The sequence below is a fragment of the Microtus oregoni genome, unplaced genomic scaffold (genome assembly GCF_018167655.1).
Source record: "Microtus oregoni isolate MIOR12 unplaced genomic scaffold, Mior012 000109F_ref0000275, whole genome shotgun sequence".
Taxonomy (NCBI): domain Eukaryota; kingdom Metazoa; phylum Chordata; class Mammalia; order Rodentia; family Cricetidae; genus Microtus; species Microtus oregoni.
Genome location: NW_024544727.1, coordinates 2,075,616 through 2,090,706, shown reverse-complemented (window position 1 = coordinate 2,090,706; position 15,091 = coordinate 2,075,616). Strand labels below are relative to the sequence as shown.

Here is a 15,091-nt window from a genome sequence, read left to right as displayed (position 1 = left end):
GGGTTGTTCCTTCCGGTACTCTTCCTACCTACCTACCCACCCATCCGTACATCATTTTCTCTCTCTCTCTCTCTCTCTCTCTCTCTCTCTCTCTCTCTCACACACACACACACACACACACACACACACACACACACTGTCCATCAGCTCTCTACTTACCCATTATCCGTCCACCTGTCCATCATGTCTAGCACTCACTTATTCATCCCTGTAACCATCTATCATCCGTCTGTCCATCTATTTATCATTTCCCCTCCCATGTATCCATCCCTTACCCACCACCATCCATCGTCCATCCATTGTCTGCCTTTCCCACATCTGCCCTCCCCCGTTCTGCCATGGACTGACCTATGTCCCCTCTATCCACACCCTACTAAGAAAAACTGGAAGATTATGCACCAAAACCTCGTGCCTCCATATGGTCCCAGACGTTCAATGATTTTACTTAAGATTTTTTACTTTACGGTAGTGCAAGGGTCTACCCACACATCCGTATTTCCACTGTGGGTATATGTTCAGTCATTATTAGATGGTATATTGAATGTATTTTCTTCTTTTGCTCCTCCTCCTTCAATACTCTCCTCTCTCTCTCTCTTTCTCTGTGCGTGTGCACATGTGTATGCACACAGAGTGTGTGTGTGTATGTTTATATGTTGTTGCTAGGGATCCTCCTGTTTCCAGTCCCTGGTGCTTGGGTTACAAGCATGTTCCACCACACCTGGCTTTTATGGTGTGCTACAGATCCAAACCCAGAGCCTCAGAATCGTGTGGCAAGCATTTAACTATCTTCTTCACCCCATGGTTTTGTTTGTTGGGGGAAGGTCTTCTGTAGCCCAGCTTGCCCTCAGATTCAGTATGTAGACAAGGATGACCATAAGCGTCTGATCCTCCTGCCTCTGTCTCCCAAGCGGAACGCGGGATTACAGGCGTTTGCCGTCATGCCTACTTGCTTTCTGTGGCCCTGGTGATTAAGCCAGGGCTTCATGCACTTTACCAACTGAGCTACGTCTCCAGCCCCCTTTATCTGTTTGAGACAGTCTTACTACGTGACCCTGTACAATCCTGCTTAGCTTCCCAGATGCTAGGAGTACAGGCACGCCCCACAACACCCAGCTCTAAACGAACCATGCACACTGTGTTTTCAGCACCTAGGACTTCCAGCCTGATGGATTTATCAGGCCGTGACCTCGTCTTAAGCCAAGGAACTTGTGGCTTCTTCCCAGTATCCTACCCTCCCCCATGGTCACACAGCCATGTTGATTCAGCCTAGCACTCCTTAAACTGGGGTCTGGTGTGACAGATTGGCCCCTGAGCGCTGCCGTCCTGTCTGAGGCCCCAGCTCCCTGCACTGGGGTGAGGGTCCTCTGGGTCCTTGTGCTCCTGTGACCCTTTTAATACTCTTCTTTCCTTCCTTCTCTTTCCTAGTTGCTTATATTTCTTCATCTCGGAAACATGACAATATCAAAGATGATTCTGAGGTAAGTGAATAAAATTAGTGTTGCCGGGGTCTTTTCAGGAAGCCTGTTAGTTTGCTTCTGGGGCAGTTACATGGATTTCAGTATGGCCGAGGGATATTAGGAAGTTCCTGAGCTGGGCTCCAATGAGACCAATGGCCTGATGACAGTCATGAATTTGCCACACTTTTGTCCGCTCCTAAGCTGCCCCTCTTTGTGGCTTCCTTTGTCCTTCCTGGTCTGGCAAGCCCTCAGCTGCTCCCTCAGTCGGACTTTTTCCCGGAATCTGACCCACGGGCTCCATCTGTCTCTGTCCAGCCTCATACCTGCAGCTCTGGGGATGAATCTGTTTGGGGTAGCAGAAGAACACGCTGTGCTCACGGCCTCTGCTGATCACCTCACGGAGCAGGCCCTACCCTCTCTGCCCTCACTCGCTGAACCAAGTGGGGCCATGGGCTCTGCTCTCTCCACCTGCCTCAGCCTCAGGGAACACATGCTGCTTCCCTTATGCTCCTGAAGCAAGTCCCCACTCTCCCACCCTCATGGAGCCAGGTCACTGAACTTCCTACTCTTACAGAACACGCCCAGGTTCACAGCCTAAACAGCCTCACCTAGTGAACAGCCCCTGCGTCCCCCAGAACCCTCACGGAGGCACAGCTATGTTTCTGGTTTTCTTTTAGAAGCCCACGGTCTTGGCTCTAGTTGTTCTAACCAGAGTTAGATGGGACCGGGTGCTGGGGCATGGGCCTGGCTCCGCGCTGGAGAATAGGCCTTGCTGCCTTCCGTGTGAGGGTGAACAATTCTTGGATTCTGGCCAATGGTGTCCCCTGCCCTCTCTGGTCTCCCTAGGACCTTAAGCCTGTCATTGACGGGGTAGATGGGATCAAAATCTCTCAGGGGCTGGGGCTGCAGGACTTCGACCTCATCAGAGTTATCGGGCGTGGGAGCTATGCCAAGGTCCTCCTGGTGCGGCTGAAGAAGAACGACCAGATCTATGCCATGAAGGTGGTGAAGAAGGAACTAGTCCATGACGACGAGGTGAGTGCAGGCCCACCAGAGAGTCGCGTGGTAATTCTGGGTGCAGTTTCTGGAGATATTCCAAAACTGTGTCCAACATGGTTGTATCATTTTATGTTCCTGCCAGTGGGACACAGGGCTCCATCTTCCATCTTCACCAACACTTTCTGACTTTGTTGTTTCTCTCCCAGTACGTGTGTGAGTACCCACTGTGCGCCTTTCCCTGCCAGTACGTATGTGAGTACCCACTGTGCGCCTTTCCCTCCCAGTACGTATGTGAGTACCCGCTGTGTGTCTTTCCCTCCCAGTACGTGTGTGAGTACCCACTGTGCGCCTTTCCTACCCAGTGTGTATGTGAGTACCCACTGTGCGCCTTTCCCTCCCAGGACGTATGTGAGTACCCGCTGTGTGTCTTTCCCTCCCAATACGTGTGTGAGTATCCACTGTGTGCCCTTCCCTTCTAGTACGTGTGTGAGTACCCACTGTGCGCCTTTCCTACCCAGTGTGTATGTGAGTACCCGCTGTGTGTCTTTCCCTCCCAATACGTGTGTGAGTATCCACTGTGTGCCCTTCCCTTCTAGTACGTGTGTGAGTACCCACTGTGCGCCTTTCCTACCCAGTGTGTATGTGAGTACCCACTGTGTGCCTTTCCCTCCCAGTACGTGTGTGAGTACCCACTGTGCGCTTTTCCCTCCCAGTATGTGTGTGAGTACCCACTGTGTGCCTCTCCCTCTCAGTACGTACATGAGTACCCACTGTGTGCCCTTCCCTCCCAGTATGTGTGTGAGTACCCACTGTGTGCCTTTCCCTCCCAGTATGTACATGAGTACCCACTGTGTGCCTTTCCCTCCCAATATGTGTGTGAGTACCCACTGTGTGCCTTTCCCTGCCAGTATGTGTGTGAGTACCCACTGTGCGCCTTTCCCTGCCAGTACATATGTGAGTACCCACTGTGTGCCTTTCCCTGCCAGTACGTATGTGAGTACCCACTGTGTGTCCTTCCCTCCCCGTACGTGTGTCAGTCACGTGTGTGAGTACCCACTGTGGCCTTGACTTGCAGCAACTCTGATGATGGCTGGGCTGACTCTTTGCTGTCTGCTTGTTGCTTCAGGTCCGTTTGCTGTTGTGCTGTTATCCTGAATGCCTGTTCTGTCTCTCAGGGGCAGAGAAAGGCCAGTACGTGATATCAGTGATGCTGCCCATTGGCTGCTGCCACACTAAGCAGTGTCGTGTTTGTCAGGTCACATCAAGGATCTCCACCCCCACCCCGGCCTTCAGGACTTGGGGCTGAGGTTGTTTTGGGACCTTCATGTGAAGGGTGCATTTGTACAGTGCACAGCCTGTAGTGATATTTAACTTGTGTTTTACTAAATAAAGCTTGCCTGAAGATCAGAGCGTAAAACAGCCACACTGGTCAACCATACAGGCCAGGCAGTGGTGGTGCACACCTTTAATCCCCGCACTAGAGAGGAGTGTAAGGTGGGATATGACAGGAACTCGCTCTCTTTCAGTCTGAAGATGTCAGAGAGGTGAGAACTCTCTAGTGGCCTGGCCGCTTTGCTTTTCTGATCTTCAGGTTGAACCCAATATCTGTCCCTGAGTTTTATTCTTTACAACAGCCTGTCAGGCTGTCCCTGTGTCCCTGGATGCTGAACTGCTGAGTGAGTGGGTGTCCCCATGACTTAAGCCTGTCCTCACCACCAGGTGTCACCTCTCCCTCCTGAGCTAAAACTGGTTCTCTTTCTTGAGTCACCTTTGCCCCTGGCTGCACCGCAGCCACTGCTTCCCAAGTGTCTTGCGTTTCCCAGGTTGCTTTGTCTGGGATCTGAACAAGGCCTGAGTCCCCCATTGACAAACACCCAGTGGCTCCTGGTGTCCTTGAACCTGGTCTCTGCTTGCACAGAGCTGAGACTCCTGGGACACACAGCCCCTCAGCTTCTCTCCCGGGGAACTCACCAGCTTTGTCCCGCCTGGCCCCAGGCATTGTTATGCGGTGCTGGTTTGCCAAGCCTTGGCTGGTTTCAAGTAAAATCATCTCCTAATGCATTGGTTCTCCCGGTGCCCTTCCAGCTTGTTCCCTGCCAAGCTGCTGTCAAGCCCCCTCTTTTTGTGCGGCAGCGTCAGCCCTGCATGGTGCCAGGTGTTCATTAGAGCCTATAGTGAAGCTTCTGGGGCAGGGTGGCCCAGGCTTGGGAGAGGTGGAAGACAGCCAACCCGCTGGGTTTCCACCCAGGAATCTGGTTGAGCTGCCTGTGACAGTCAGGTCCGGTAGCCACTGGGGCAGGGTGGCCCAGGCTTGGGAGAGGTGGAAGACAGCCAACCCGCTGGGTTTCCACCCAGGAATCTGGGTGGGCTGCCTGAGTGTGACAATCAGGTCGGGTAGCCACCGGGTGAGCAGGTCTAGAGTCCAGACGAAGTATGCCTAGGTGTCTTCTGCGTGGAGAAAGGCCGAAGCTGTTCCACCAGGTGGATCTTCTTGTAGCACAAATAATAAAAGCCCAGAGATAGATGTTGGGGTTCAAGCTGAGGATCAGAAAAGCAAAGCAGCCAACCACTAGAGAGTTCTTACTACTACCAAGACTTGGACAAATAAAGGGGCGATCCTGTTCTCAGAGTGACTGCAGACTGAGACACTCTAGTGGCCTGGCTGCTTTACTCTTCTGATCTTCAGCTTGAACCCTAATATCTGTCTATCTCCGGGTTTTTGATATTCATACTTTAGCTTCTAGGGATCAGGAGCAACAGAGGGCATACCATGGCTGTCTCCAGCCCACTAATTGGGTGCTTATCTTCTTTTCCAAAAACCTTCCAGTGAAGACAGCACTATTTGAACATGTCTACCTTCTCACTTTTCTGCATATCAAGATGGGGTTGGGAGCCTCACCCCACTCTGTTCCCTGGGGCTGTGGTGGAGCCAAGCTGTAGTCTCAGACTTTGCAGAATCCCACCGAGCTGCACAGAGCTGGGGGAGATGGCCCTGTGGCAGCAGCTGAGCCCTGGACCTAACTGCGGCTTGTCTGCAGACTCAGTGACCGTGGGCCTTAGGAATCTTCCTTAGTCTTCCTTTGGTGTGTCCTAATTGATTACGAAACAACCTTTCAAGAACTTTGATGGGGAACACAAGCCAGGGTATGGAGAGCCAACCCCAGCAAGCATCTTGACGGGGGGAGGCTGATGGAGGTGCTGTGGAGATGGTGATAATGGTGATGACAGAAGCGGGGATGGATGGGTGATGGTGGCGATGACCCTGAGGGACGATGGTGTCAGGATGAGGATTACAGGGTGGATGATGGTAGTGATGGTGATAGTTTGGTATTTTTTGTTTTGTTTTGCTTGTTTGAGACAGCATCATTCTCTCTCAGACTGCAGGCTGCCTAGGAACTTACTGTATAGCCCAAGCTGGTATTGAACTTGCAACAATCTTCCTGCCTTGCCTGCCTCAGTGCTGGGACCACAGGTGTGAGCTACCACACCTGCTTGTGATGCATTTCTTTTCCATCTGCAAACTGTCTTCTCGACCTCAGAGAAGAAATCCTTTCCCGTCTCACCCCTGCCTTCTCCAGGGCACCCTGCACGGCGCTCAGGAGCCTCACTGGCACTGCTTGGTCTCTGTTTCAGGATATCGACTGGGTGCAGACAGAGAAGCACGTGTTCGAGCAGGCATCCAGCAACCCCTTCCTGGTTGGCTTACACTCCTGTTTCCAGACAACAAGCCGGTAAGGAGAAACGGGTTTCCTTAGGTTCTGCTGCTTTCTGATACGGACCCCCCAGAAGCCAAGCTGAACTGCAGTCCCAGGTGTCCCGCATAGGTGCAGTCCCAGGTGTCCCACACGGGCCTCTTCCGACCACGAGCGTGGGTTATTTTGTGGTTCCCATTAGTCGGTGTTATGTTCAGTAGACTTCACGTCTCCGAGTGTATGTGACACCATTCGTGGGACCTTCTTGAAGGCACCCTACCAAGTGCAGGTCGTAGGTCCGACGCAGGGTGCCGGAGCAATCGCGGATATCCTGTGCTGCTGCTCGCTGAGCAGAGACCTGCATTACTTAGCACTACAGGTGTCACTTCTGAGCTTTACGATATATGCTGAAATTCTGCTGCTTTAAAAATGTTTGAACTTGCCGGGCGATGGTGGCGCACGCCTTTAATCCCAGCACTCGGGAGGCAGAGGCAGGTGGATCTCTGTGAGTTCGAGACCAGCCTGGTCTACAGAACTGGTTCCAGGACAGGCTCCAAAGCCACAGAGAAAAACCAAAAAAAAAAAAAAAAAGTTTGAACTTCCGTGGCCTAAGAGCACAGCCGTATGCTGTGGAGAATCTGGGGACCAGCTGACTTGGACTAACGTGTTTATCCACAATGTCCCTGCAGCCGTCCCCCACTCGGTCTGTCGCTAGCAGGACTCGTGGGAGCTTTGCAGCCCCTTCTCAAGGCAAGGATTTATCGAACCAAAAGGATAAAAACTGGCAAAGCTGAGCCAGATGTGACTCTCAGAAAACAGAGGCAGGAGGATTATGAGTTTGAGGCCAGCCTGAACTAAATAATAAAATCCGATCTAAAAGCCAACTGGGCAAAGGGAAAATGGTGCTTAAGGCAAACTCCAGAAGAAGCTAGACACAAATCTCGGGACATTGTCCTAGCCCTCCAGCAGTTTTATCAGACTGGTTATAAAGGCCAAAAGTCCTGATCTAGAAGTATTCTTGTCATAGACCATGAACTCGAGACCAGGAAAGCCAGCTGTGGAGGGCAAGGACAGACTGCCCAACCCCTCAGCCCTGCGGATGGGTGTTCACTGATTCCCATCTCCCCCATTCAGGGAAGGACCTCTGCTTTGCTTATTCTGTGTTTTCACATGTGACATAGAAACATACTAAGAAATACACTCACAGATACTGCTTAGCTAGGTCAGCACAGTTAATATAAAATCATAAGCTGAAGCCCTCGCTGTGTGCAGTTGGCACAATGAGCCATGCTGCCTACATAGGGCACTTTTTGTTTGTGTGTTTGTTTTCTGTAGCTTTGGAGCCTGTCTTAGAACTTGCTCTGTAGACCAGGCTGGCCTCATACTCACAGAGACCCGCCTGCCTCTGCCTCCCGAGTGCTGGCATGTACCATCACTGCCCAGCCGTAGGGCACATTTTGTAGGGACCAATTTGTGGTTCAAGTTCCCCAGCTTTGGCCTTTGGTGTGATTCTATCTGAAAAGCCCTGAACTGAACTGGTCTTTTCCCAGACCAGTTGGGTATAAGTCTATTGTGACTGGTAGCATTCCTGTCACCTGTTGGGAATTCTGTTGTCATCCCCTCCCTGCTTCTCACTCCTGAATGTGTCTGATATTCTTTCCTTTCTCCTGCTTGAAGCCTGGCCACAGCTGCCTCAGGATGCCCAGGCCCTGAGCTCCCCACACTGTTACTTCCATGGTATGGAACCAAGGAATTCTGAGATCTGTCTCCTGACCGGGGCAGCTCTGATTACTCTGTAGTCACCACTGGGAGGAAATGCAGGTTTCCTGTACATGGGAGAAAGGACATTGTGCCCAGGCCCCATCTCCGCACTCCAGAGTCATCCCCTGCCCTTGCCTCATAGAGCCCTTTCTCCCTGTTCCATCCCCGCCCCCGAGCCAGAGCCACCAAAAAGGCTCAGCAGTCAATGGTCCCCTTTGTGCACCCCGATGGCCTTGTCTCCACACTGCCCTGGCCCTGACCACGTCTCTTGTGAGTGGGAACAAGCCTGAGGGAAGGCAGCCCAGCCCAGCCTTGGAGCTCTCAAGGGGTGAGACCGCAAAGCACTGGTCTGGTCTAGTCCGCATTTGCAGGGCTCGGGAGTCCCAGCAGCTCCACCCAGGTCACCTCAGTGCAGAAAGCGATGCCGGGACAATGGCCATACAGCAGCTTCAGCACCCACAGCGGTACGGCCTGGTCCCAGGAATAACGCCCGGGCACTACTGTCAAGTTTCTTTGCCCGTGTTTCTTTGCACTGGCTCTCTCACTGACCCTGGAAGCATCTGGCCTGGGTTGTTTAGGGTTTGCATCTCTCCCGTGGTGTTTTCCTTTGGGTCCATCTACTTTGACCTTCAGCGGATGTATATGTATGTATGTCTCCCTTGCTGTGAACTCCCTCAGAGAAGGGCTTGCTATGTGTTTTTATACCTCCAGCGTTTGGGTGCCTGTCAGTAAACTGTGATGGTCCAAGTGGGGAAGACTTAAGGTAAAATCATGTTTCCTGTACAAACATAAAATGTGCACTCATAAATTTCATGACTTGTTGCCAGGTGTGGTGGCACACACCTTTAACGCCAACACTCGGGAGGCAGAGGCAGGCGGGTCTCTGTGAGTTCAAGGCCAGCCTGGTCTACAGAGAGAGTTCCAGGACATCCAGGGCTGTTACACAGAAAGACCCTGTCTCAAAAAACAAACAAAACCAAGATTTCCTGACTTGCAAGGGAACCAGCAAGACATTGCCGCCAGCCCTGGCACAGTGGCAGCTTAGAATGTCAGTGGATTCACGACGGCTCAGAAACAGGGTTGACAAAGCTCCTTCACTCAACAGACCTAACTGGCAGGTCTAGGAAACACTTCTTTCGTGTTACTGTCCATGAAGCCCCTCTCACAGACTGGCCCCTGTCACAGGCCACAAAACTCTAGAAACAGGCATCAGAGACAGCACCAGCCACACAGTTCCTGATCCCCTAAGATGTCTTATCCTCACTTGGTCTGCCCTGAAGATTTGCTGACAGCAGTCAGTCAAGGCCGAAGCCCACCCTTCCTAGTTCTTGGTTCCTGCCCTGCGCAAACACCCATGTGTTTCCAATGGGAACAAAGCTGGAAAGTTCTGGAAGGTACTTGATGTGGGAAGCCCTTCTCCCGGTTGGCGCTGTGTCTTTTGCACAAGCCAGTGGCAGCATTGTGAGCCAGCCCCAAGGAAAGGGAAGCCAGCTTCTCCCTCAGAGACACTGACCACAGGTCCTCCCTCTGGTCACAAGGTGAGGCAGAGCTTCCAGGAACAGAAAATCTGGTGCCTGCAGTTGGGTATGGGATACACCTGATGCCTGCTTGCCCTGCCTCACCCACCTCGTGACCACGCGGCTTATAAAGACGTCTCCCAGAAAGTCAGCCTGAGGTCTCGCCGAGCCTGTTGCTAGGGGCTGGATGAATGTCAGTGTGTTCTGCATCCCGGCAGATCACACACAACAGGAAACCAATGAAACTCCAGACAGGATGCGCGCGAGCACTCGCTGGCAGCCGCGAGTGGAAATCTAGTAAATAAAAGACAATGGTTTCCACATGTGCCTGGTGATTATAAAGAGGCCTCTTCAGGCTTGGGGGATCGAGGGATAAGGATTTCTTTCTTCCCTTCCCCGATCTAGTGGTGCCTGTTCTGGTGGGCCTCACAGAACCCTTGCTCTCATAGGCCAGCTCCTCTTCCAGGATGTGTGTAACGCGGGTTACAAGGATGGAGCATTTGTAACACTAAGCATCTGTGTACGAGGAACCATACCCCATGGCTCCATGGTTTTTTCCAACAGTAACCAAAATTAAAAATCTGCCACAATACCTCTTAAAAACAGGGAAATCCTTTCAGCTGGCACTATTCCAGGAAAAATGGCAACCAAAAAGGCCACCTTTTGAACCCTTTGGTATGTGCCCCCAGTTTAAGTGTGGCCTGGGACAGGGATGCAGGCCGCCACTGGAGTGTCTGTTGCTGGCTACAGACTTGCTTGAGACAGAGAATAGGGGTTTTTTGTGTGTGTTTTTGTTTTGTCGTTTTGTTTTTCAAGGCAGGGTTTCTCTGTGTAAGGGTTCTACCTATCCTGTAGACCAGGCTGGCCTCAAACTCACAGAGATCCACCTACCTCTGCCCTCGAGTGCTGGGATTAAAGGAGTGCACCACCACCGCCCAGCTGAGTGTAGGTTTAACATGGGCAGAGCCTTAGGTTCAGTTCTGAGCACCAAAAAAAAAAAAAAAAGTTCCTTGGCCTGCTGTGGAGTTTTTTATTACCATTGTGTGTGGGAGGAGGGGTGTGCCAGCCTTTCTGGAAGTCAGAGGACAATTCTAGAGAGTTGTTTCTTTCCGTTTACCTTTATGTGGGTTGTGGGGTTCAAACTCAGGTCACCAGGCTTGCTCTGCAAGCCTATTGCTGCCACCCAGCTCTTACTTTTAAGGCAGGACAGACCTGCTCACTGTTTGTTCTTAGAGAAGCTCCCCAAAGGTATCTTGTCTTCCATACTTGAGGAAACTCGTTCTGCCTAAAGTGGCTTCTGGGTATTAAATACCACTTGATCCTCTGTGTGTATTTATGGATAACGATAAAATCAGCCACGGTGCAAAAGCAGGAGAGATATTCTTCTCTTAGGAGATCAGGAAGTAATCCCCCTGGAATAGGTCATAGATGTATCAGGAGGCGGGGGCACAGAGATTGGCATCCAGACGAGGACATAGGAGTGAAGAAGATGCCTATGGGTCCACAGGTATGCCTGGGAAGGAGGAAAAGCTTGGCTAGGTGACACATTGGGACTGAGCAGCCACAGGGCCTCAGGTACCTATCCCGTGCCACAGTGGAGAGAGAGGAAGTCCCCCAACTTGAGCCTACCTAACTCCCCAGGAATAAGCAAAGCAGCCCAGTGATCCCTGGGCAGGGCTGAGCTGGATGTAAAGAGAAGCCCAGTGGGTGTGGGAGACAGAGCAGATGAGGTCGTCGTGATAAGAACCAGGAAGTGACAGTGGGCAGGGCGGACCAGGTCCAGCCCTCAGAACCACTTCCTCCTGCAAGTTGGAGGGACAGGGCCCACACTCCCGTGAACTGGGCAAGCATCACTCAGAGGCCGTGGGAGGGAGGGAGGGCAGGCAGGTGGTGACTCAGGCTCTGTCAGGCTCCTGTACACTCGCTGTCGTCACACTGGAGCCCAGAATAGAAAGAACGAGTGCTGAGTGGCAGCCGTGGAGCTGAGCGTGGGAGCCACGTCAGCCTTGATGCTGAGAGCGTAACATTGCAAGCCCTGAAGTGGTTCTAGGGCAGCCTTCATGTCGAGAGTCTAACATCGCAAACCCCGAAGTGGTTCTAGAGCAGCCTTGATGCCGACGGTGTAACATCGCAAACCCTGAAGTGGTTCTAGGGCAGCCCCAGCAGCCCCTTACTGTAGAACACAGCCCAGGCCACTAGGCAGATGAATGGCGGCTCACCCAGATATAGAAGTTCCGGGGAAGTTTTTGTTGAATGTTAGCTTTCTCTGCCATCTTAGGAACATGGGGTAGCTTATCGTGAGTCATCATGAAGCTCCAGGCAGCAGAGGGACCCTTGGGACCCTGTGATGTAGCGTGTGTCCACTGAACAACACAGAGGTGTTTCTCTCATTAGGGCATGCCCTCCACCATCTATGAGAGAGATTAGTGGTCTGTTCCCAGCTAGGAAGTGACTGGCTGCTTTTGGGTGTATCGCTGGGGGGGGGGTGGGAGTGAGGTCACACTCTGCACAGCCCCGCCCTTGAGCCAGTGGCCTTGACTGACAGACCTAAAGGTGGTCCTGCTACCCAGGTGGATATGAGATTGCAGTGTGCTTCTCTCTCCATTCAGAGCTGAACACTCTTCTTGCAGTGTTCCGCCTTGCCCTGGGGACAGTGCCAGGCTTTGCTTTTGTTAATGTGACTCTCAGGGTCAGCCCTGAAAGTCAGTTTCTCCCCCCCACTCCCCATAGTCTTACCGTGAAGCATAGGCTATACCTGGAACTTTCTGTCCTCCTGCCTCCATCTGCTGAGTGTTAGGTTCACAAACACACATGTGCTACCCTGCCTAGCATTCAGCTCCTTGTGTTGTGGATTGGTTGGTGCTCCTTGTGGTTGGATTGGTGGATTCCTTGTGGGGTGGGGGGCGTATGTGTGTATACGCTGGTAGACGTGCGTGCGTGCGTGCGTGCGTGCGTGCGTGCGAAGGCCAGAATTGACTTCCACGCCCCCTCCTTTTTTATTTTGGGTGGCAGACACTGCCTCCCCCACAGGGCATCTCCCTCAGGCTGCTGGTGCCAACTGGGCTCTCCTCCTTCCAGGTGCCTGGCAAGAACGACAGCACTGTCCTCTGCCAGGGATAGAAGACTAAGACGGTACAGTGCTAGCCACAAGCATCAGTCACATGCCATCAGAAAAAACAACTGAGAAAGACAGACAGAAAGGGGGTGAGAGGTGCTCACCGAGTGTGAGACTGGAAGGGACAATAGCGAGCTCCACCCTCGGCTGTTGCTCCAGGCTCTGGTTCCCAGGAGAGCTGTGGCAGTAGTTGTAAGAGACGAGGAACCATCCCTCATCCCTCCGATCCTAGACCCGGCCACCTGAAGTCCTGCAGGTGGTAGAATGTTCTAGAGACACTAAGAGGGCAGTGTGGGCAAGAAGAGGAACCTGTGAACGGCTCAGAAAGGTGGTTATATCTTGTCAGGGAGATTATATCCTGTTAGGAGAGCATTATGGGCTGGGGAGATGGCTCAGCAGTTAAAGCTGCACAGGCCAAGAGGACTGAAGTTTGGATCCCCAAAACCCATGTAAATGCTGGGTGACTGGGGCCGTTCACCTGCAATTCCAGTTCAAGCCTTGGCCGAAGCAAGCTGGCTAGCAACAGGAGCAGTGTCCATCAGTGAAATCTGAGTTTGACTGAGAGACCCAACAGGAGCAGTATCAATCAGTGAAATCTGGGTTTGATTGAGAGACCCTACCTTAGTGAATAAGGTGGAAGAGGAATAGAGGAAGACGTTCAACACCAGTCTAAGATCTCTAAACACACATGTGTCCACACATATGCAAGCATGTGTACACATGTATAAACACATCACATATGGATACACATGAAAAGGAGTCCCCTGCAAAAGAAAAAGAATGCATATTTCCTTGGAAGGTCACCAGTTCTGAAGATGGCTGAATTTTTACTCCCTGGAGCCTCCTGAAATGAACTGTGTCACCTAAACACTGCAAAAATGGTTCTGATGCTAGGCTGTCCCTGGATGCTCAGAGATAGCCATGCCCGGTATTAGTCTGACATGCTTTCAAACTTTGCTGTTGTTAAGGATTTTTTCCATTGCTATCTATCGTGATGTATAATTGATCTATAGTTTTTTTAGGCAATCTTTATTAGATTCAATATTTTATTCTTTAGAAAATCTTAAATAATGGCAATTATCAGCTACAACTGCTTTTAAGATGTGTGTGTGTGTGTGTGTGTGTGTGTATACACATACAGGTACCAACAGAGGGCAGCAGATTCTGTGGAGCGGGAGTTATAGAGTCTGTGAGCCACCTGATGTGGGTGCTGGGAACTGAACTTGGGTCCTGTGCACAAGCAGTATATACTCATAATCAGTAAGTCACCTTTCCAGCCAACCCCCTCCCCATCCCTTTTTGGTACTGGGTTGAGAGGCCAGAGTCTCATACATGACAGGTGAGCACTCTGAACCACAGGCCCAGGATTACCTCATGGTAGATACTGTGGGAATTTTCCTCAGTGCCTTTGCCCCTGCTATCTGGGGGTTTCTAAATGACGGCTTTCTCCCAAGCCATTTGGTTGCTTTCTCCTGTCCCTCAGTTTCTCTGTCAAACACTGTTTCTGACCCTGGGAAGAGTGTGTGTCTTGTATCCTGTGGTGTTGAGGATACCAGCCCCTCTGAGTCACAGTTCACGGCACGCTCTGCCTGCATCTGTCCCTGTAGACGCCTAAGTCAGTTTGCCCGCTCCCCACCCTGCTCGGTTTCTTTGCACAAGATTAAAATCCTCTTGTTGGATCAACCGTTTCGGGTTTCCTTGTCTGTCCACATCTTTCTTGGAACACAGAGCTTTGTCTGGGCCAGGGAAGTGGAATCTGACGCCTCCTTCCCACTGTGCTGCTCGGGGGTTGTCTTTGGTGTGGCAGGAGTTTGAGCCTCACCTCTGTTCTCTAGGCCTCTTGTTCTCTGCGACACCGGCTGGATTCTAGGCTGACTCTCCACATCCCTCTCCTCCTTGTTCTCTGAGACACCGGCTGGATTCTAGGCTGATACTCCACGTCCCTCTCGCCCTTGCCGTTGCTCTGTCATCTGCATGGCTCATCTGTTGGGAACAGAGGCCGGACCTTGAAATGAGGTCCCCATGAATAGACTGTCTGATATCAGGACTGTGTAACCTTTGGTGCCTGTGTCTCTCTCCATATAATCAGGAAAATGGCAGAATTTATCTCATAGTTTTGGGAACAAATGAATTCTCCATAGAGTGTGGGCCCCCGAAACTTTTGTGTCACTGTTCCTATTTATACCAAGAGTTAGCAGCCTTTTTCAAATGACTAATCAGCGTAGCACAGTATCTTGACAGCAGCAATGTGATCTGGGGAACTTGTCATTAGACAAGTGTGTTCCTGACTGTCATAGCTTATACAGGCTAGGCTGTGACGTCACTTGGTGACAGCTGTGGCTCATGACCAATTTCACTTTCTCAGCTATATAGTCTTCATTGTGGCTGCTTGTTCCGGCCCAAAAGCCACAGACAAATGTTAAGAAGTGGCACGGAGAGACACGGTGGTGTGTGTGGTTGTAATCTCAGCAATCTGGAGGCAGAGGCAGATCAAAAGTTCAAGACCTCCCTGGGCTACTTTAAGCCCCTCCCCACCACCAGGAAGGAGGG

General features: G+C 51.6%; 1 protein-coding gene across 3 annotated transcripts in view; it reads left to right on the top strand.

Moving 5' to 3' along the window:
* The window catches only part of LOC121443525 (protein kinase C zeta type), a 104,696-nt gene that overhangs the window by 74,014 nt on the left and 15,591 nt on the right, over positions 1-15,091 (top strand). For all 3 annotated transcript variants that reach the window (XM_041645275.1, XM_041645276.1, XM_041645277.1), the window contains 3 exons: positions 1,426-1,478; positions 2,304-2,492; positions 6,090-6,187. In XM_041645275.1, the coding sequence (XP_041501209.1) occupies positions 1,426-1,478; positions 2,304-2,492; positions 6,090-6,187 (340 nt within the window). The remainder of the gene's footprint in view (positions 1-1,425; positions 1,479-2,303; positions 2,493-6,089; positions 6,188-15,091) is intronic.